The 22,759-nt window shown below is 34.4% G+C and overlaps 1 protein-coding gene across 4 annotated transcripts in view; it reads right to left on the minus strand.

Moving 5' to 3' along the window:
* The window catches only part of LOC150110187 (puratrophin-1-like), an 877,727-nt gene that overhangs the window by 81,197 nt on the left and 773,771 nt on the right, over positions 1-22,759 (minus strand). For all 4 annotated transcript variants that reach the window (XM_090398282.1, XM_090398290.1, XM_090398300.1 and 1 more), the window contains 2 exons: positions 16,584-16,775; positions 2,742-2,817 (listed from right to left, as the gene is read on the minus strand). In XM_090398282.1, coding sequence (XP_090254408.1) covers positions 2,742-2,817; positions 16,584-16,775 — 268 coding nt within the window. The remainder of the gene's footprint in view (positions 1-2,741; positions 2,818-16,583; positions 16,776-22,759) is intronic.

The following is a 22,759-nucleotide window of genomic DNA, read 5'->3' on the forward strand; positions in this document are numbered from 1 at the left end:
TTAATAAGGTGTCCATCCAAAGGAATTTTCTTTTGAGTGCAATCTTCTATCCAAATCATTAGGGATTTCTCCATTTTTTCTATTAGAATATCATGAACACGAGCAACACGCTTTGCTCTTACTGTTGACCCAGCAATAACACTTTCTCGGATTTTATGTTCATTTTGTGTCAGTGTTCGAATTGTTGATTCATTTAAATTCAGAGTCCTTGCAACAACTTCAGGTTTTTCTCCAATTTTCAACTGATCCACGGTTTTGATTTTTTCTTCTGGAGAAATGAATTTCCTCTTCAATGTTTTTTTTTTCCCTTTCATTGCAGTTTTAGTGGCCATTACAATAAAAATAAACTTTTACATTAAAAAAAAGCATTACATATATATGTAACTCACAAGAAAATAAACTGCTCTGCTTGAGAATAGATTTTAAATGATTTTAAATGTGCTTTCCTGGCAGAAAACAAAGACAATTTTCAACAATAAACACTTTATACAGTAAACCCCTAGTTGGTGAACCTATGGCACTCGTGCCAGAGGTGGCACGTCTGAGAATTTTGCTGGTACATCAACGATTTACAGGTGATATCCTTTTATACGCTTATAAATGATTCAAGTTTTTTTTTAATTGTTATAATACGTACAAGCTGAATTTTGCTTTACACAAGATAGCAGCTATAAAGACATGCATATAATTGGTGGGGTATTAACAAAAGATCGCGCAACCCAAAGACAAAAGCAACAGACAAGTGTTGAGATGAAATGCTAATTCTCTTCAATCGAATTCCATAACATCTGAAACTATCACATAACAACATTCACTATTAGTTTTAACACATTCACAACAGGGTGTTTGCGTTTCTTGTTTGCGTTTGAGGTGGCAGGCAAACTCACACATTCATTATACGGTATGTTTCAATTATTGGTAGTCTTTTATTTTAAGTTAGCCTTTGTGATCTGTCATAATGACATCAAGAATTTCAAATGCAATAAAAAAAAACACTTATTTCATAACTGAAAAATTGGACAATAGTTTGTAGTTAGATACTGTGTTTCGGTGCAACATATGGTTTTGCTCAAGTCTATACAGCGTAGTTTCTGTGAGAGGGGAGATGCGATTTATTAGTTAGTGCCGTTTTTATTCTGTCTCTAATTGCACTATTTGTTGAGAATGACACAGACTGCAAAAGCCCTCTGTACAGTACCTTATTCAGTGATACAATAAAACTAAATTCGATACTTATAACTACTTGTGCAATACGGGCAGACACAAATTTAACGAAGATAAAATTTGATTTTTAAGTCCTGCGGTGAAAAATATGAAAAAAATAAAATTAAATTAAAAAAATAAAGGGTTACCGCAATTTGTAGACCGCGTATATCGAAAGCACATTATACAAGGGTTACCTGTGTGTGTGTGTGTGTGTGTGTGTGTGTGTGTGTGTGTGTGTGTGTGTGTGTGTGTGTGTGTGTGTGTGTGTGTGTGTGTGTGTGTGTAAAACCTAAATATACAGTGGTATATTTAAGTTTTGCAAAGAATGACAAATTAATAACTAAACTGGAATAGATAGCAGATTATTGAGCTGAAAAGACAACTAGCTGTTGTCAGATATCAGCAAATTGTGTATAAGGGAGAAGTATGCTAGGAGAAGAAAATCACTAGTGGTTTAGAGGTCTTATTGTTTAATTTGTACATTAATGATACTAAGATAGGTTTGGGAGAGATTTAAATGGAGATGTGCAGTTGTTTGAAGATGAAGCAAAGCTGAGTAAAAATATGAGGAGTAGAGATGTTGTGGTCTTATGAGAGGATCTGAATAAGGGGTGTGAGTAGGCAAGTGAGGGGAGCAACCAGCAAAGTGTGAGGTTTTGAAAATTTGATGGTATATAAAGTATAAAAAATGTTGGGGAAATTTTTAAGGTGTGATGAGGGAACTGGGAGTAGTGGTAGTGGCGGACAGGGAATTCCATTTGTAGAGCTTCATCAATAGAAGGAGCAGGGATGATATATTTGAAACATAAGCTAGTAAGGAGATATTACTATTAAATATGGGAGAGGGGGGAGAAACAAACAACAATCCCTGGAAGTTGTATAAGGAGAGTGTGAAAAGGGAAGCAAAAAGCAGATTTTTTTTTTCTGCATGGTTAGTGAGTGAAATGCATTACCTTAAGATGTGATCAGTGCGAAAACATTGAATAAGTTTAAGGCATGGTTTGATGAGCTTTAAGTGCGACAGTAAGGCACTAGCAATGAATTTTCTGACTTCATGGAGACATAATGTTAATAATAATAATAAAACATGTTAAAGCATGACTTAGCTTAAACAAAACCATGCTGTCCTCTGTAAAGGATCAAAGTGCTATCCACACACCTCCGGATTTGGTTTCTAACCAGCCCCACCATTATCTTAATGACTATTTAAACAGGACTGATGGTTCTATAATTGACTGCATCAGTTCTAGTTCCAACCTTGTATGGTAAGGCACAAAAAAAACAGTACTGAACTTCACTCAATAACATATATTGTTATGGAGTGAAGTTCAGTACTATTGTGTGTGCGCGCACACATGCCATACTATTGTATATATTGAAATTGCCTTGCATTCTCTACTGATTATGATTTTCATTAATTAATTAGCAGTAATTCTTTTCTGATTTGTTAAGTTTCAATTATCATTAACCCTTTCTGGCCATAACCAAATAAGTGCATTTATTTTAATTTATATAAATAAAAAAATATATTTTACCTCAATTATATACTCCAAAGATTTTACATAATCCCTCTCTGTTTGAACCATTTCCTTCATTATTAACATCAGTGTCCTGTTCAGAAAGAAAAGGGGTTGAACTAATACTGAAATCTTTATTCTCATACAATAAATTTAAGTTTTACAAAAAGAAACAAAAAGTAACATACCTATAAAGTAACAAAGTATAGTTTATACAGTAAGATTTTTTTTTTTAATTTAAGAAATTTAAATTAAAATCAACAAAAAAAATTGACTATACAGAGGAGTCATATGAGATTTGCCAATCACCGGTATTTGACAAAATTTATCACTTTAATGAATTTTTTTTTTACAAATTGATACCATACACATAGATAGTGATGATAGAGGAAGTCAATTTCAAGAAATTGAGACCTCACCTCATACACACCCCTAAGGAAAAATGAAATGCATTAATGAAACATAAGGCTGTGATCATATTGCTATCATAAATTAAAATAAGACTTGAAATAATGCTAAAACAGACTAAAGGTATTAAATGAGAATGAAGAATACAATGAATACAATTTAATTACACCCAATTTAATTTCACATTTTACAGTACATAGAAAATGTGAAAGCAGAAAAATCACATGAAAAAAAAAAAAAAATGCCAGAGAGAGAGACACCATAATAAAAGTCTATTATATATACAGATAAGATATGGCATTTTTATCAAGGAAACAAACAGGATATTAAAAAATCAGTACTGGAATAACCTCAAACTTCATAAAATTGAAAACAGACATCATCAACATATGAGATGTCAATGGAAAAGAAGTGTAGGGAAAGGAATTAGAAATATTATGTTGACAGAATGAATATTATCAAGTGCTACAATGTTCATCTTTCCTGATCTCAATTTTTTTTTGTCTAACCAAAGTAAGACTTTCTGCATGAAAAGTGCAGAACCGGCGCTAGGGTCTTTGGCGCTCGCATGCAATTTCTATCTAAGCGCCCCTGTAACAATCCGGGCATGTGTGGTTCTTTCACGATAATAAAAATTTAAATTATTTGAAATTTCTTAAATAAATTTTGACAGAACAGCCACATGTAGGTTCACTAAATGTAAAAAACCGGAGTTGATAATCACTGCAGGGATTATATTCGGGCCTTCTCACCGACCCAAATCACTAACAAAATTAAAATGAATTTTAATTAAAGTTAAAATTTATTTGAACTAAAGTTTAAAAAATTCTTTCATTTTACAAGTTAGTAAATTCTTAGTAACTTATAAAAATTATTAAAAAATTTTTACAAGTGGAACTATCTTTTAGGAAAATAAAAGAAACTCAAGATAGATGGGAAAATAAGAAAAGAATTCAGAAATAATTAGAACATTTACTATTAGTATTCAAAAAATAACATCTTTACAGAATAACATAAATAATTAAATTACATAAATATACTTGAAATTTTTAATTAAAATTTCAGGGTTTTTGATTTCATATTCACAAAATTAGAAATAATGGTCTTAATGTCTAATTCTGCACATATATCATTTTCAATAGCTATTAACTCCAAACTAACAAGCCTTTTATATGACATACTTGCTCTTAAGTAGGTTTTAATCAATTTCAACTTGGAAAAGGAACATTCACCGCTCGCTGATGCTCGTAGTCAAATTGTCGTCTTCTTTCGTCGTCGAACTTCCATACCAGTTTTAAATTCTTGTTCTCCATCCACCTCTTTTAGAACTTCTTTAAAATTTGTATCTGATCAATACTCTTGTAAGAATATTTTTAAGTTTTCGACAGATTGTGAAGCAAGTGTAATGTTCATATTTTTGTCTTGAAGTATTTTACTCACAGGTTTATTCTGTTAAGTAAATCATGCCAAGTTATACGAGAGTAAATAAATGTGTAGTCCTTTATTTTAGCACATAATGTTTGTGCTTCATACTGAGTTTCTTTATTAAAATTTTCATTATTTAAAATTTCAAAAAGTGCATCGTAAATTTCTCCTAACTGATATCGTAGAAGGCGGATTGCATAAATTTTACTTTCCCATCGCGTTTTTGATGGCTGTTTCAATGTTAAATTTTTTTACAAACTTTAAAAGGATTGCCCAATTTGTAAGAGAATGAAAAGAAATTGTATATTTCTTGAATAATTGCAAAGAAGCTAATTGTATCTGCATTCACTTTGGCTGCATCCTTAATGATTAAATTTAGAGTATGAGGCAGCAAATGGTACGTAAAAAACTCGAGGATTTTTGTTCAAAAGAAATTTTGGAGCCCATATTTTTTCCCCGTTCATATTTGCCGCATTGTCATACCCTTGACCTTGCATGTCTTCAATGGGGATGTTCCATTTTTCCAGTTGTTCCATTATTGTTGCACATAAACCACATCCTGTGGAATCTGATATATCTACAAAACCTAAAAAGTTTTTCCTGATCTTGACAATTTCATTGTCACAGGAAACAAAGCGAATAATAATGGTCATTTGTTCTGTTTTACTCATGTGCAATCTAAAATTATGGAATAATATTTAAATTTTCGAATTGATAATAAAATTGTATCCTTGATTGCGTTACTTAAAGTTTCCAATATTTCCTTTTGTCTCTCTTTACTCAAATAGTGTTCTCTATTGTTTCGATGTAGGGCCCTTTCAACATGATTTTTACATAACAGGATCAAACTTCGCAAACAGTTCGACTAATTTTAAAAAATTGCCTTTATTCCTTTCATATAATTTATCAGATGATCCGCGAAAAGCTAAAGTTTGGCTACCAAGGAATTTTATAATTTCAATCAAGCGTTCTAAAACACTCGTCCAATGTTTCTTTTCCATTTGATACATGCTTTGAGTCTGGCAATCAATAGTAGTTTTGATTATTAAATTTTTATCAAGTTCCTTCCATTTTAAGAAATTTTTCATGCGAGTTAAACTAGTCTCATGTCTATGCAAAGTTTTACTTAAATTTCTCCATTCGATATAACCTTCTACAAGACTTGATTCAGTAGGTGCAAAACGTTTGCAACAAAAGCAAAAAACAGAATTTAAAGTTTCAGAATAAATGAGCCATGTTCTTGACATGAGCTCCCTGTTTTCCATTTTTCTATTATAATATGTGTCGCCAAATTTACGACCTATGTATCTCTGGGATATATTATATTTTTCTTTTGAACAGGCCCCATTTCAATTAAAACAACTCGGAATTTTTCATCAATATTTTCCCATTCACCTGGATCTTCTAAATTTACAGAGACTAACAATGTGTTAGTTTCGTGGTCAACTACAACTAAATTTCTCCTAACTGTTTTTCACTTAAATCATGCATCTTGTTATCTTGTTCAGTTGCAATAATACTTTCATGAAAACTGGATGATTTCAACTCTGATTTCTGATGTATCGAGTTAGTTACAATCTGCATCAGAATATTTTAACAAATTTATTAAGAGCCCCAGTTTGTTTCTTAATAACTGCTTTTATCGCAGCATGATGCTTACAATTTTGTGCACCAAATAACTTTTTTTTTAATTTTTGATTCCATTTCTATTTTATACCCACAAGAAATTATTACACAACACGACACAGAGACAAAATAATAGTCTGCACTGTGCTGCTGTCGGTAGCCTACTGAGATGCGTACCATATGACTGGCTAACTGGCAACAAATGTTTTGTATGAAAATTCGTTTCTGTGCATAAAAACCATTCACTGTTTCACTTTAGATAGACTGTAGTAGACACAACATTCTGCAGGCAAGCATTTAGCCTGCTCTCGCTGCAAAATCTGATAAAAGTAACCAGCCGGCTGATCAAAGAGGCGGCAAAATACAAATTTTTTTTTATTTTTATTCAGTGTATCTGGCCTTATTTATTTTAATATTGATCATTCTAAGAATTTTTTTGTTTTTATGATAAAAATTTTGTTTCCTAAAAATTTTTGAATTAGTAAGCTAGAAGAAATTATAACTTTAGGGAGATGAACATGATAGCAAAGCTGCTTTTAACAGAAATAATTTTATAACCTGTGATCTGAATTTTTCATATTTCACACTCATCATCATTTATGGGGAAATTCATATGAATGCTTTGCTATTCATATGAATGTTTTCAACAAAATATTTTATAAGCTTTATAAGATGTTTTCAACAAAATATGAACTAGATGATCTCAGTATGTGACAATTTTCTTGAAGAAGGGTGTTGGGTGTTCATCTGTTGAATGTAAGATTAAGAACAATGTGTTAAGAGCAGAGAAACTCATATTAGTGGCTTAATGGAGTGAAACAGCACTGAGGAAGGATTAAAGATAATATTTAATTATTCCAATATTTCGTCTCAGTCACTAAGACATCATCATCAGGGAGCATGGGTGCCCGAAGAAAATTTTCTGTGGGGGGGGGGGGGGGGGACAAAGCCTGGAGACAAATAATTACATCAATTAATTTTTATTTAATTATTTTTTCGCTCATTCCAGAAGACTTGCAACACACACAAACAAACACAATACAAAACTGAAACATGTGGACCAAAGACTAGAGTCATAACTAGAACTAGTCTGGGATGTCCTCTGTGAAAAGAAAACGAAGTGTTAAAACGTTACTTTCTTCACCAAGAAAACTATAAAAATGACTTCTATTTGGATTTATTGATCAAGTATTTTTTAGAACAACTATGTTATACCAACTAGTTTCACCAACTGAGGCTGTTGACATCTTCAGGGTACATAACTGATATAAAGCACTTAACGAAAAAAACTGTTACAGAATATAAATCAACCGATTCCAATTATATTTGACAAAACATAATGCATACAATATATGCATAGCACGTGTGTGATCTCACTTGTTATTTAGGAACGTTCTATACTATAATTCAGTTCTTGTATGTTTAGAGATCTAATGAAGGTCTTCCAGATCTCGAGCAAGATAAATCCTTGGTTCATGTTAAGATTTTGCACAGAACGGGCAACTGTTGTGGCTTCTTTAATAATTCGGGAGCAGAAATCCTCTTCCATGTAAGGAATGGAGCTTTTATCCCACTCTATGATATGGTTAGTTCTTGAGAAATGAAAGGATAAACCTGATTTTTCTTCTCTATTGTTATTAACATATTAACATCTCCAATGTTCTCCCTTTGTCTAATCTCAAGGCTTCTTCATGTTTGGCTGATGTAATTTAAACCACACAAGCAGGGTATGTTGTAAACTCCAGAATATTTGAAGAAATGATGGCTATCTTTTGGAGATCTTAAGAGTTGCCTAATAGTTTCTGTAGGTTTAAAAGTCATTCTTATTCTAGGGTTTGAGGAGTCTTGCAACCTTATTAGAAACTGCCCCCACATATGGAATGATGATTGCAGAAATATACTGTGTGTCATCTCATTGTCTTTGTGGGGGGGTCAGAGAAAAGTATCTTGTGGATGAGTCTCCGAGGGTAGCCATTCATGGTGAGGTTGTTAGATATCAGTGATAATTCATCTTGGAGATCTTGTTGATCTGTTGTAATGCAGAAAGCTCGCTTTTTTAGAATGTGTACAATGCTAAGTTTCTGAGAAATGTGGTGGGAGAAGCTAAAGTGCAAATAATGTCCTGTATTTGTGGGTTTTCGGTGAACTAAGAGAATGAGATGACCATTCATTTGCTTCTTGATTAAGGTGTCCAGAAATGATAATTTGTTATCTTTTTCAAGATCTAGAGTGAATTTGATCTTGTTTAGAAAATTAAACAGGTCCTTTTATGTGTGGTTCCAAACAATGAAAATACTGTCTACGTATCTCCACCATATTGTGGGTTTAGGGTCTACTTGAGATAAAATTTTACTTTCAAGATCTTCCATAAAAAGATTAGCACAAGATGGTGAGAGAGGGCTATCCATTGCAAGGCCAGTCAATTACTGATATATGGTTTTATTCCATAAGAAAAAAGTTAGATGTTAAACAATGACGGAACAGGGAGGTGATATCTGTGGAAACAAACTTCCTAAAATGTTGATAACTTCTTCCACAGGAATGTTAGTGAATAGAGATGTAACGTACAGGCTAGCAATTAGGTCTGTATTGGAGATGTTGTTCAATTTCAATATGAAATGTTGCGAATTTCACATGTAAGCATCCAAATTATGGATGTGTTGTTTGAAGAGGCTTGCAAGGTGTTTTGATAACAGATAGGTGGGCGAGTTGATACCATCAACAATCGGGCATAATGGTATTCCATCTTTGTGTACTTTTGGAGCACCATATAGTCTTAGTGGATGCAGAGACTTCAGTCTTCATTTTAAATCTGTAGGCCAGTTCACCGTGCGATGCAATAAATCGTTCATATCATTGCGATTCTTTAATGTTGGATATGTGACTAGGACACGGTAAACAGACATATCTGATAATAAGTTGCTAATTTTATCTTTGTAATCCCTGGTGTTTAAAATCACTGTGCAGTTGCCTTTATCTGCTTTTAATATGATATTTTTCTTTTTTCTTTAAACTATACATTTTTCTTTAAATTACATCAGCCCAAACTTCAAGAAGCCTTGAGATTAGACAAAGGGCGCACATTGGAGATGTTAATAACAACAGAGAAGAAAAATCGGGTTTATCCTTTCATTTCTCAAGAACTAACCATATCATAGAATGGGATAAAAGCTCCATTCCTTACATGGAAGAGGATTTCCACTCCCGAATTATTAAAGAAGCCACAACAGTTGCCCGTTCTGTACAAAACCTTAACAGGAACCAAGGATTTATCTTGCCCGATATCTGGAACACCCTCATTAGATCTCTAAACAAACAAGAACTGAATTATAGTGCCAATTATAGAATGTTCCTAAATAACAACAAGTGAGATCATACACGCGCAATGCATGTATTGTATGTTTTGTATGTTATGTTTTGTCAAAATATAATTGGAATCGGTTGATTTATAGTCTGTAACAGTTTTTAGCTTTAAGTGCCTTATATCAGTTATGTACCCTGAAGATGCCAACAGCCTCAGTTGGTGAAACTAGTTTGTATAACATAGTTATTCTAAAAATTACTTGATCAATAAATCCAAATAGAAGTCATTTCCAAAGAAGATGAAGTATTTATTCTCAGGAGATGTTTAGTTCAGTGCCAGATTTCATACCCTGCACAGAGCCATACACACAGATTCCTGCTCTTCAGCAAGCAACTGCCAGGGCTACCTCAGAAGTTATACGGACACATAGCAAGTCTTGAGACCTGTCCCTTTACCATGGGGAAGTAGACTTACTGCAACACCCTTGACCCTTGCAGGCAAGCCCACTAGCTGATTGATTCTAGCCAGGCCATCCAGGACTGCCTATCTTACTGAAGCAGAGGTCTAAATAGTGCAGGATTACCAGGATCCCTCTTTCTGGATGTCCACAGATTGCACCAAATGCAAACATGGCAACAAGATGTTGGATCCTAGCGATGGTAGTCTAGAAGACAGGATAATAATAAAGACTTAAGAGAAGTAAAGTGAAGAATATAGAAACAAAAGCACAGAAAAAGAATAAAAAGAAAATGGTCAGTACCATCACCACAAACAGGTGCTCTGTGGTTGGGGGGGGGGGGGAAGTAAAGGAGCCAAAAGACTGGATTGGATGCTAAAGTAGAATGAAATGAAAAGGCAGAGGTGGATGAATTGCAATATGTTAAAGCTACAGCAAGAGCTAAATTCAAACACAGCATTAGGATTGATATACTGCTAATTTTCTTACATATTCATGTTTTCTTACATTTTTGTTTTATTATATATTCACTTTCTTACATATTCAATACCCATTAGAAATTATGCTACAAGCACAATTTCTAATGGGTAGAAATAGGACAAGATAATTCCATTATACAAGTGTTGGAGTTAGGATGCAATTAATTATAGACCAATCAGTACTCTGGAGTGGTCATTAAGGTAATGGGCAGGCTAGTCAGGGAAGCCCGTTAAGAGCTTCTCAAATGGAAAGATAACATTTTGATCCTCTATAGAAAGCATAGCTTTGGTAAAGCTCTTGCTTTAGCAATCTATTAACATTCTATAATAGAGCAACAGCACATTCAAGCAGAGAGAAAACAATACTTCTAGATTTGCAAAGGCATTTAAATAGGATTCCACTATGAACAGGTGCCTCACATCAAAGGACAAGACCACCAGGTTCCCCCCTTTCCAGATGTCCAAAGTCATGAAGCAGTTGTAATAGACAATCAATTACAACTTCTTTTCCAACTATCTTTTACTTCCTGAATTATATCAGGATGTTTAGAATTTAGACTGTGTACATTCAATATCCCAGAAATCATTGTTCATTTCTTGCAGAGTTGTTGCTGAAAAGATCCAGTGGTATTTCCTTCCTTTCTGAGATTTGGAGCAATATTATTTTTACCCAGAGAGGGAGCTGGCCTGTCGTGGAATCCCCAACTTGTTGGACCAGGGTTTGATTTCAGAGTTACCTTCTCTTAGTCCTTGGCCTCATCAGTTTCCTGCATTTCAGTTCCATTGATATAGTACACAGCTTGTGATCTCTTCTTCCCAGAGTGCATCACCTTACACTTGGTCACATTAAACTGGTAATCATTTACTTTTGCCCATACTGCTAGGCTATTTAAATTTTCCTGCAGGATCTCTGCATTACTTTCATTTAGTGCTCTTCTTAGTTTATCATCATCAGCAGCAAACAACTGATTATTTCCTGTCAGTTCATTTCCTATATCATTGATAAATGAATTAAATGATAGAGGACCAGGTACTAAGCCCTGGTCTCAGAGGATATGCTTTGTTAACTTGACAAAAAAAAAGTCTTATGTAGCTCAGTGGAAGAGATGTTTGCATCCTTTGAGCTAGGCCGCCCAAAGAAAGGTTTAAGTTCTAGTCCCATCACTGACTAGAGAAACTTTTTCTAAGCCTTTCTTCAACTGCTTCCCAAGTTAGTCAATCTCTAGCATGGGCAAGTGGGTTTTTTCTCCTGGAAGCTCAGTTTTTTTGTCTCATTAATTCAAGGAAATTGATCATAGAACCCCACACTATATCAGATAATAACATTTGTGTTAGGCCAGCTATCTCTGATTAACTACTGGTGGAGATTGAATTCTCCACTCAGTCTCCAAAAGTTAGATAGGGCTAAGCATTTTATTCCCTTATATGGATTAGACTTCACCTACTCCCTATAAGGGAATAAAAGGCATTGGCTGATAGCTGAATAAATATAAATATTTCTCTCTTCTCTCTCTCTCTCTCTATATATATATATTTTACTGTCTTTAACATTTCTGCATGTTATCTTTATAATTGTTAAGAGAAACTTGTAACAAATTAATATATCATGATATCCTGTTATGGAATACCAATGCTTCTGCAAGTAATGTCACAGAGACAAATGTCAGTCACAGATCTAATTATTAAATGTCTCCATGGCAAATTTTAAATAAGAAACAAAACATGGAAGTTCTATAAATAGAACAGAAGGTAATAAAATATTATTATAATCTGTCCCATTTGAAAGCCAAGTGATTGCCATCTGCAATTAGCTATCACTTGGCAGATGGTTATCACTTACAGAGCAGCATGGATGTGCTGAAAAACACCTGGCTGTATAAAATCCCTCATGATATGTAACAATATAACTTATCATGTTCACTTTTACGTGTTTTATTAAGGCGAATGTATTTAGAGAATGTTATTTTGTCTGTAATAATCTTGTAATAATTAAACCATGAGCCTTTATTAAAATAATGTGGCAGATGACATCATCATGTAACACTATTAACTCATGTCTAATCAGCAAGTCAAATTCTAAGAATTGTGAAGAATTCTAAGAATTGACATATATGGCAATTTCAAAAGATGCGAAGTATGATGTCATCATGTCCAAAGGTCAATACATGACCATATATGGAGAGTCGAGAAATGTGTGCATGCATAGTGGAAATCCAGGTGTATATAAGGCAAGATGTTAAGAAGGAATTTTGTCTTAGGGTTTTCACCTTCTATTACCTGGGTCTGCCACCATGTTAGGTCTGCTGTTGGTCAACAAAAGAGAAGCATCGTTTGTCTTAAGGTTCCCAACCTTCTCTTACATGGGTCCACCATCAATAACCTAAAGAGAAGCATCATAGGTTCTGAGTCTTCTACCTGGGTCTGCTGCCACGCGAGGTCTGCTGGTGGGAATTGAAAGAAAAGAACTGCACATTGCCAACACGTTAAGGGTCCTATAGGGCATGGAATAATCGACAACTCGGACAAGGAAGAAATTTGGCAGGAAATCAAGATGAGCCAGCAGAAGGAAAGAAAGACAAGGAGCACTTACGTGTGAACAAGATTCATGTAAAGCGCAGTGCTAAGCAAGAATTGTAAGTAGTTATATATGTGATAATTCCAAACAAGAGTGTACACCAAGAGTGTCTGTTTATGGGTACAATAAGATAACATAAATTGATATTGAATTAAAGTTATTCAAGGTATGCCTTATTGTCAGTTAATGTATATATGACTGGCAGGATATTATAGATTGTGAATTAGCTTTAAAGGAAGGAAATTAGAATTAAGTTTGAATTAGGAAGAATTGAGAATAACAAAAGAATTGTAATGAAATTGTATGTATATGCTAATGTGAATCCTATTGTAAATATTCCTTTTTGATTTAATTAAATAGTTTATGAACAACACATTAGACTGATTCTGTCAATGCACTATCCTGAAAATTTTGGACCTGTTTAAAGTAGAAGTTTATGTGATCAATAATTAAGCCACAACTAATCTAAGGTAAGGATTAATATAAGCAGGGAATACAAACAATATCTGCTTCGTCTTTAGTTTAAAATCTTATAATCTTGCACTCAATACATAGTATAACTGGCATAGTCATAAAACAAATAAATTTGTTAGATTACTGAGCATGAGAAATAAGATCTAGTAGAAATAAATAAATGGCAGCAGTAGTTAGTTAAAGGAGATACATTCTGATGTCATGCCTCTAAAATAGTGGGGGTGTATTATGAGGTGTTACTGGTATTCAGTCCCCCCACTCTTGATGCTTGCAGTAGTTTTGAGTGTTAACTGTTTTTCTCCCAGACCTAAACTCTTTTGAATAAAGAAGGGTGACATTTCCCACATTGTCTTGTCACCTGTTGGCATTGATGATGAGAAAAACTGACATATTTGTGTCTGTAAGATGTCTTATTTCTTTCATTAAATGATACATCTGCAGTATCTATACTTAAGGCCTTGTGAGGGACCTGAAAATTTTGAGGATGAAAGATTCATGCTCAAAAGGGTTTTTTTTTGGTTCAGTGCCAGAGATTTCCACCCACCCTAAAGCCCTACATGGATGCCCACTATCTCCATCCAAGATGGATTGAGCCCCTTCCTGATTAGGGACTTTAGGCAATTAAATGCAGCCAGCTTGCCATTCCTCGGAAACATCCCTTGAGGGGTAAGGATTTCATGCCTGTAAAAATGTATGTTACAGAACCAGTTTGGCTGTTCTGAGGAAAAAAACCTGAGTTCCCAGGAGAAAAACCCTCTACCTCTGTATGAGACTGGCTAACTCAACATTTGATTGAAAACACCAGAGTTCTTCATGTCATAGATGGGATTCGAACCTGGGTTTTTCCAACCTTGGGGATCATCTTAACCAAATGAGCTGAGGGCTGTTGTCCACTATCTGGCAAGCAGTAAATGTGCTCGTAAGAAGAAGAAGAAGAACACCAGGATGCTAATACCAAGCCTTGGATCCATTGCCAAGACCATGGGGCAAGAGATTTTTTGCAACACCAGTGACCCTCGCAGGTAATCTCACTATTTAGGTCATACAGAACCATAAGTCTTGCTGAAGCACTCCCTCGGATTTACCTTTCAAGATGTCTGTGAATCACCTACATAGCAAACACAGCGACAAGGTATTCGATCACAGTAATGAAGGTCTGGAAGATAAGATTGGGAAAAAGACCCAAGAGAGATAGTGTGAAGAATATGGGAAGTACAGAAAAAAAAGGACAAATGAAAAGGGCTAGTACCATCACCAAGAGATCTACTCTGCCATAAACAGGCAGCCCACAAAGAAGAGAAGCTAGAGGTATAAGTCTACCTAAGAAAAGAGATTATTTCATTTATTTCATTTTTTCAACACATTTTTAGTCATTTTTTTCAAAATTTATCCCAGTTTGTTTAGAAGTGAAGAAATACAGACATGAGTGTTATGCACGGTGGAAGTTTTTTCCCCCCACACTTGGTTAGACTATAATAAATTTAGCTTAATCTTTTATCCAACTGTAAGCAAACAAAGTTTGTGCCTGAAGTATCTTCAGGACTGAGGCAACTCGTGGTAAAAGTGGACCAAGCTCTCATCACTCCTTGTCTTAGTATCTCCCATAATGCAAAGCACATCTCCTTGTGAACATGTATAATGTTATGCATTAAGGGAAGGGCCACTACCCAGACCGGTTTCAACCTTTATTGAGGTCTCGTCAGTGGGAGCCAGATCCAGAGATGGTGATACTAAGGCAGAAACAATGGAGAAACTGGTCTGGGTAGTGGCCCTTCCCTTAATGCATAGCATTATACATGTCCGCAAGGAGATGTGCTTTGCATTATGGGAGATACTACGACAAGGAGTGATGAGAGCTTGGTCCACCTTTACCACGAGTTGCCTCAGTCCTGAAGATACTTCAGGTGTGCAAACTTAGTTTGCTTACACTTGGATAAAGGATTAAACTAAATTTATCATGGTCTAACCAAGTGGGAAAAAACTTCCAACATCTTTCTCTAAATCCAGAGTAATTTAATAATAAGGTGAGACACCTTTTAGCAACTCGTATAGGTAAATATGACTTCTCCATTGCTTCTGCCTTAGTATCACTACCTCTGTGTCTGGCTCCCACTGATGAGACTTCAATAAAGGTCGAAACCAGTCTGGGTAGTGGCCCTTCCCTTAATGCATAGCATTATACATGTCTGCAAGGAGATGTGCTTTGCATTATGGGAGATAAGACAAGGAGTGATGAGAGCTTGGTCTACCTTTACCACGAGTTGCCTCAGTCCTGAAAATACTTCAGGTGCAAACTTTGTTTGCTTACACTTGGATAAAAGATTAAATTAAATTTATTATAGTGTTATGCATATTAAAGAATGAAATAAAAATGAAGACATGTTGAACTTATATATTTAAATGTTTAGTATATATTTTTAAGATATTAAAAGATATTTAAATATATTAAGATATCTGCTCTCTAAACTAATAGGGCCACAGGTGTAAATTCTACAGCAGGCACAGATGTTTGTGACTGTCTTAAGTGAAAGATGAATTATTACCCAGTGTGAAACCACTAACCCACTTATTGGATGCCTGAAAAAGTTCCATGTTTGGTTTCTAGAGAAGAGTTTCTGGATTATGTAAAAAATAAATAAATAAAAACATGACAAAAATATATAAAATTAATAAGAAATTCTTAATAAGAAAAAATTCTTAGCCTTCACTATACTAACATATTACAGGTTAGTATGTTTTGTGGAAGTTAAAAGTTTGAAACAAAAGTTTTGATTTTATAAGAAAGTGATCTTCAGTGTAGAAAAAATTGGTTAAAATAATGGACAAGTACAATTACAATGTGTGACATGAGAATTAATGCCACCAATATGAGTGAAGAGAGCACTGCATTATGGTTGAAAATTTTCATCGGAGAAAACATAACTTCATATTAGTTATAACTAAACATTTTAATTGGTCTGTTTCATTCTGTAGAAAGTTTGTTTAGATCAGCATAAAAAAGACTATATGGTCCCTTCCCTTTCCCTGGTCTACTTTTAAAAATAATTATTTGACAAAAATCATCATTACTACTGCAATAGTTCTTTACAAAATGCAGAATTATTGCACTTACTTTTTGGCTTTAGCTGATTCTTCACTATGTGATAATTCACTAACTACCGATTCGGGTATGTCTAGAGTAGAAGCTCTTGTGAGTAAATGGCTATTGACAGGAACAGGTCCACGAACTGGATCTGAACGTGTATGGGTAACTGGCATTTTGGAATTACTCTCAAGGTGAGCAAGGTCATCTGTTTCTGGAATACTAAAAAATAAATGATTTAATATAACATATAAAAACAATATATTTATTTAGCTACAGCCACAGAAAGTTATAAAATTTGAATATATTACCACCAATATGGCACTTACAGAAATAAATTTTTCCCAATCCTCTCACCACTTCCTAATCCCCAAGAAACCTAGACAACAATGTGTATGTGTGCATTAAGTCTTCAACAACTACATTATCCTGCGAGCTATTTTGGCCTCTTTTGCAATATGCACTCTGAACTTCAACTCCCTATCCACCATCACCCTCAAAATCTTTAGCTTCATCAATTTTCTACAGATCAGTTCTGTCAATGTAGTACACAATTTGTAATCTAATTTTTTCATCTCAAAGTACACTTTGCTACATTAAAATGCCAATCATGATTCCATGCTGTAAGAATATTTAAATCATCCTACAGGATTGCTACATCTTGTATTAACTCTCATCAACATACTCTAATTTCCTCACAAATCATTTTCATCATTAATGTATAATTTAAATAATAATTAAACAAAAAATAGATGTTTATGGTCCTAACAGAAACAAAGAAGAAAGATAAAGGTTTTGAAATAATGAGTAAATATGTACATATATGGAATGGAGTGGATAAAAGCAGAAGGAACAAAACTGATGTATCTGTCCTTCATAAAAAAACAGATTAAAAACCATGTAAAAAGTTGGGAAGAAGTAAATGAAAGGTTTATAAAAATAAATCTTGAAGTACACGGACTGGAATTTTTCATTATTTGAACTTGTGCCCCAAGTGATGATGCCTCACTTGACAAAAAGGAAGAATATTTTGAAGATCTCAGAGAAATGATTGAATTAGCAGGTGGACACGAGGAATTAGTATTAGGAGACTTTAATAGTCTCCTAATACTAATAATTCCTGGGTGTAGCGATAATCATTTTGTGGTTGGACAGTATGGAGAAGATTATGCTAATGACAATGGGTGCAGGTTGATTCAGGTGTATGAAAATAAGAAGTGTCAGGTGCTAAATCGATATTATCAGCATAAAAACATACTTAAGTTATTTATATGCACCTAACGAACTGGAGGTGTAAAGTGAATAATTGATCTGGTGATAGCTTGAATATAGGAGCAAATAGCAGTAGGGCTGAAGGTAGCTGTTGCATCTAAGAGGCCAAATACTTCACACAATAATGATAGAGTTATGGCAATCCCCAGATACAAAATAGGACTGTTACAAGATGACAGTATATGGGATTTATATATGTGTGTGTGTGTGTGTGTGTGTGTAAAATATACAGCTGAATACAATACTTTATGCAGAAAGTTTATTTTTCATTTGGTTAGACTATAATAAATTTAGTTTAATCCTTTATCCAAGTGTGAACAAACAAAGTTTGTACCTGAAAATATCTTCAGGACTGGGGTAAGGTAGTACAACACCGGGCAACTCGCAGCAAAGGTGGAGCAAGCTAACATTACTCCTATCTCAGTATCTAGTCTGGGTAGTGGCCGTTCCCTTAATGCATAACATTATACATATCCGTAAGGATATGTGTTTTGCATTATGGGAGATACTGAGATAGGAGTGATGTTAGCTTGCTCCACCTTTGCTGCGAGTTGTCCAGTGTTGTACTACCTTACCCAAGTCCTGAAGATACTTGTAGGTACAAACTTTGTTTGCTCACATTTGGATAAAGGATTAAACTAAATTTATTATAGTCTAACCAAGTAAAATAAACTTTCAACATCTTTCTCTAAATCCAGAGTAATTTAATAAAAAGGTGCCACAGCGTTTGGCAACTCCTATAGGTAAAGATAACCTGCCATTGCTTCTGCCTGGTATCTCCACCTCTGGGCCTGGTCCCCACCGAAGAGATATCCATAAAGGTCGAAACTAGTCTGGGTAGTGGCCCTTCTCTTAATGCATAACATTATACATATCCATAAGGATATGTGTTTTGCATTATGGGAGATACTGAGATAGGATTGATGTTAGCTTGCTCCACCTTTGCTGTGAGTTGCCCAGTGATGTACTACCTTACCCCAGTCCTGAAGATATTTTCAGGCGCAAACTTTGTTTGCTCAAACTTGGATAAAGGATTAAACTAAATTTATTATTAATTCTTTATGCAGATGATCAAGTACTAATTTCAAATTCAGAAGATAAACTCCAAATTGCAACTAACCATCTAAATGAAATAGCAAAAAAATGAAAATCCCTGAAACAAAAACTATGGAAATGTGCAGAAACACCATTCAAAAAGTCAAAATTATGCTTAACAATAAAATAACAGAACAAGTTACAGAATTCAAATACTCTGGAAATATAATCTCACAATACAATACTGATTAACAATTGGAAGCAAGACTACAAATCTACAATAGAATGAATATATAATTAAAAGAAATTTTGGAAAACAAATGATTAAAGAAACTTAAGATTACATAATATGACCTCTAAAACATCTCTTAAATTTGGAAGTGAAACTTGGATTCTAAAACAAAGAAACAGACAAAGATTGGAAGCAGCACAGATGAAGTTTCTAAGACCTCTCCTGGGACACTAGATTAGATAAAAAGACACAGAAATAAGACAACGATTAGATACAAAAAACTCATACAAGAAATAGAAGAATACCAGAAAAATTGGCTACACCACATAGAAAGGGTGAATAACAATAGAATTCCTAAACTAGCACTAGAATATAAACCTACAGGAAGAAGAGACTGTGGATATCGAAGATTAAGATGGAAAGATCAACTTCATCTGTAGAGCAGGAACAGGATATAAAAAGCCTACACCTGAATTGCTCAGATGAGTGCACACACACACACACACACACACACACACACACACACACACACACACACACACACACACACACACACACACACACACACACACAATATCTTGAGTAGAAATTGGATGTAACCAGAGAGGGATCTGTATCTGAATGGTATGACAATTTAAAGAAATGCATACATAACATAAGGCTACTAAAGAGAACCCTTGGAAGGGAAGGAAAGAGATGAGGAAATATAGAATGGATGAGTCAATAAGTGAAGGAGAAGATAGAAGAAAAGAAGATGGCATATAAGAGATGGTTAAGCAGTAACACCTTTCAGGACAAAAAGGAATGCAGCAATATTAAGAGACAAGTAAAAAGAATGATAATTAAGACTAAAGAAGAAATGTAGGAAAGAAAGTGCAGTGAAATCAAACACCTAGTGAGATATAATAATGAATGATTATATCTCACTGGGAAGACACGTGCAAGCATGGCAGTGGTAAAATATTACAGGTCCTGACAATGATATTCAACAAAGCGATTGCAAGTGAGGATATATGTCCAGATTGGTATACCCATTCTCTTCTTTTTTACTGATGACTAGGTGATTCTCACACAGGACAAGGAGGATATAGAATACCAGATGAGAAAATTGTTGGACCCAGTTAGTTGGAGGTGATAGTACAACAGAGGTGGGAACTACAAAATCAGTGATGTTGATTTCTTCAAATATCCTGGTCCCATGATGGATAAGTCTGGCTAGTGTGAAGTAGACACAGCGTTTAGAACAGGACAATTATTAGAACCATGAATGGTATTTTATGAGTCATGAGGTTCTCAAGGAAAACTAAGAAGATGCTGCATCATGTGATTATAGAGAGTACAGTGACCTATGGATGCAAGTGTTGAGCACTAATAACCAGAGGAGACAAGTAGAAGTTTTGGAAATAGATTATTTCAGATGAAATACGAGAGCTATCCATATGGATCATCTGAGAAATGCATATATTTGAATGGAGATGAAAGTTGAACCGCCTGTTACAAAGAGGACAGGAGCACATGCTTTGAAGTGGTATGGACACGTCCAATGAATGACAGAAGAGTGATGGCCTTCGAGAATTATGAACTGATTTCTGCCCCCCCCCCTCACCCCCACCACAATAGCTGCATGGCATAATTCAGAGTCTAGTCAGAGTGCCGAATTCCAGATGATTGGAGCAGAGCTCTCATAGTAATCCTACTAAGTGTTCCTGGTAAGATTTATTCAAATATACTTGAGAAACAACAAGAAAAATTGTGGAAGGGAGCTTGATGAAGAACAAGCTGGACTTTAAGCCAAACAGAGGTTGTCAGGATTACTTTAAGACAAATAATTAAAACATTTTGGGAATATAACAAGGATTTGTATTCAAGTTTTGTTGACAAGGTGCCAAGAGGAAAGCTCTTCAAAACACTACATTATGTGGTGTAAATGGGACATTATATCAAGCTGTAAGTCAACAGTTGGACTTGAAGGAGGTGCAGGAAGATGGTTTGAAGTAAAATCAAGTGTGCGACAAGGATGCATATTATCTCCACTGTTATTCATTATCTATATGGATCACATTATGAAGCAAAGTGGCATTAAATCTGACATCAAAATTGGTGATGTTAATCTTAGCTCTTTACTTTATGCAGATATGTCATACTTCTGAATAAATCCAGTACAAGTCTGCACGTTTCCATGACTAAATTGAATAACTGTTGTAATAAGTATGGTATAAAAATCAGCATAAAAATAAGACAAAAACAATAAAATAGGATACATTGAAAACATCAACTGTATCCTGAATGGTGAACCTATAGACAAGTAAAACATTTCAGCTATTTAGGCACAAATTTTAGTGAAGATAGTAAATTAAATATGGAAAATGACAACAGAATTAGTAAAGCTGATATGGTAGGAAGTAAGCTGAATAAATTTATCTAGAATAAAAAAGAAATTAGTCAAAACACTAAATTAGCTGTATATAAGACAGTGTTCAAACCAATTTTAAGTTATGGATTTGAGAGCAGGGTTAGAAATAGAACACTTGATCAAAGACTGGAGACCTCTAAAATGAGAGTTCTGAAAAAGATTAGTGGAGTGAACAGATGATATCAATAACAATATTATATTAAAAATGAGGATATTAGAAAAGAATTTGCCATTGTTAGCATTCAGGAATGTGTTAGTAGAACTAATCTCAGGTGGTATGGTCACTTGAACAGAATTGGTGAGGAAAGATTAGCAAAACAAGTGTTCTTTGCCAGATTGGCAGGGAAAAGGCCCAGAGGAAGACCAAGATATAGATGGATTGATAGAGTAAATAGTGCCAGAAATATAAAATCTGATAATATTGGAATCTTGACAGATAACAGATTAATTTAGAGTAAAATTGTTTTTATGTTGGGCCCATATACGAGAGGTTGGCTGGTCAACCTATAGTATTTTAGTAACGTATATGGGTAATAGAGATGTCTATGGGTATGAGATGTCTTCACAAATTGTTGATTGGAAGCTAGTAATGGTGTAACTTTGACGGTGTACAGGATAATTATGATTATCTTGTACACCCCCCCCCCTCCTTGAGGATACATATAAGAAATTTGATTATGATTTTTGGTCTATTTTCAAAGTACTCTGCAGTTTTTATTTTTATTATTATTTGGATATAATGCTTTCAAAACTTGGCATACTGCATCCTGTCAGATACTGCTGTGAAACAGAAGGGACAAAGTAATATTCAACTGAGTTCTGGAATTATAGCAAGTTGAATTTTACAATTCTTGTAATAAGTGTAGGTCAATGAACTCAGTATGGTTATTGGCTTAAAAACTGCATCAATGATTCTTGATATATTTTCAAGCGTGAAATCATGAACTCAGTATGGATATCATACAAAAACTGAAATAAACAAGTCACAGATATGTGTTGTAGTAATAAAGCCAAAAAGATAAATCCAACAAATATAGCTACTGCAAACACTTTGTAGGTTATTTACTGTGCATACTGCTCATAATTACTTTACTATTCATAATAATATCCAGTGTAATATCCATTTATCTGCTGATGATGCCAATTTAGGGAGAGCAATAAGCGACATAGCTGATACAGAATCCCAGAGATTAATGTATTAATTAATACATTAATCAGTAAGAATTAATGGGTTCTATCAAAATGACACAGTCA

This window comes from Typopeltis vanoorti, chromosome 1 (assembly GCF_054136105.1).
Source record: "Typopeltis vanoorti isolate ZY-2024b chromosome 1, IOZ_Tvanoo_1.0, whole genome shotgun sequence".
Classification (NCBI taxonomy): domain Eukaryota; kingdom Metazoa; phylum Arthropoda; class Arachnida; order Uropygi; family Thelyphonidae; genus Typopeltis; species Typopeltis vanoorti.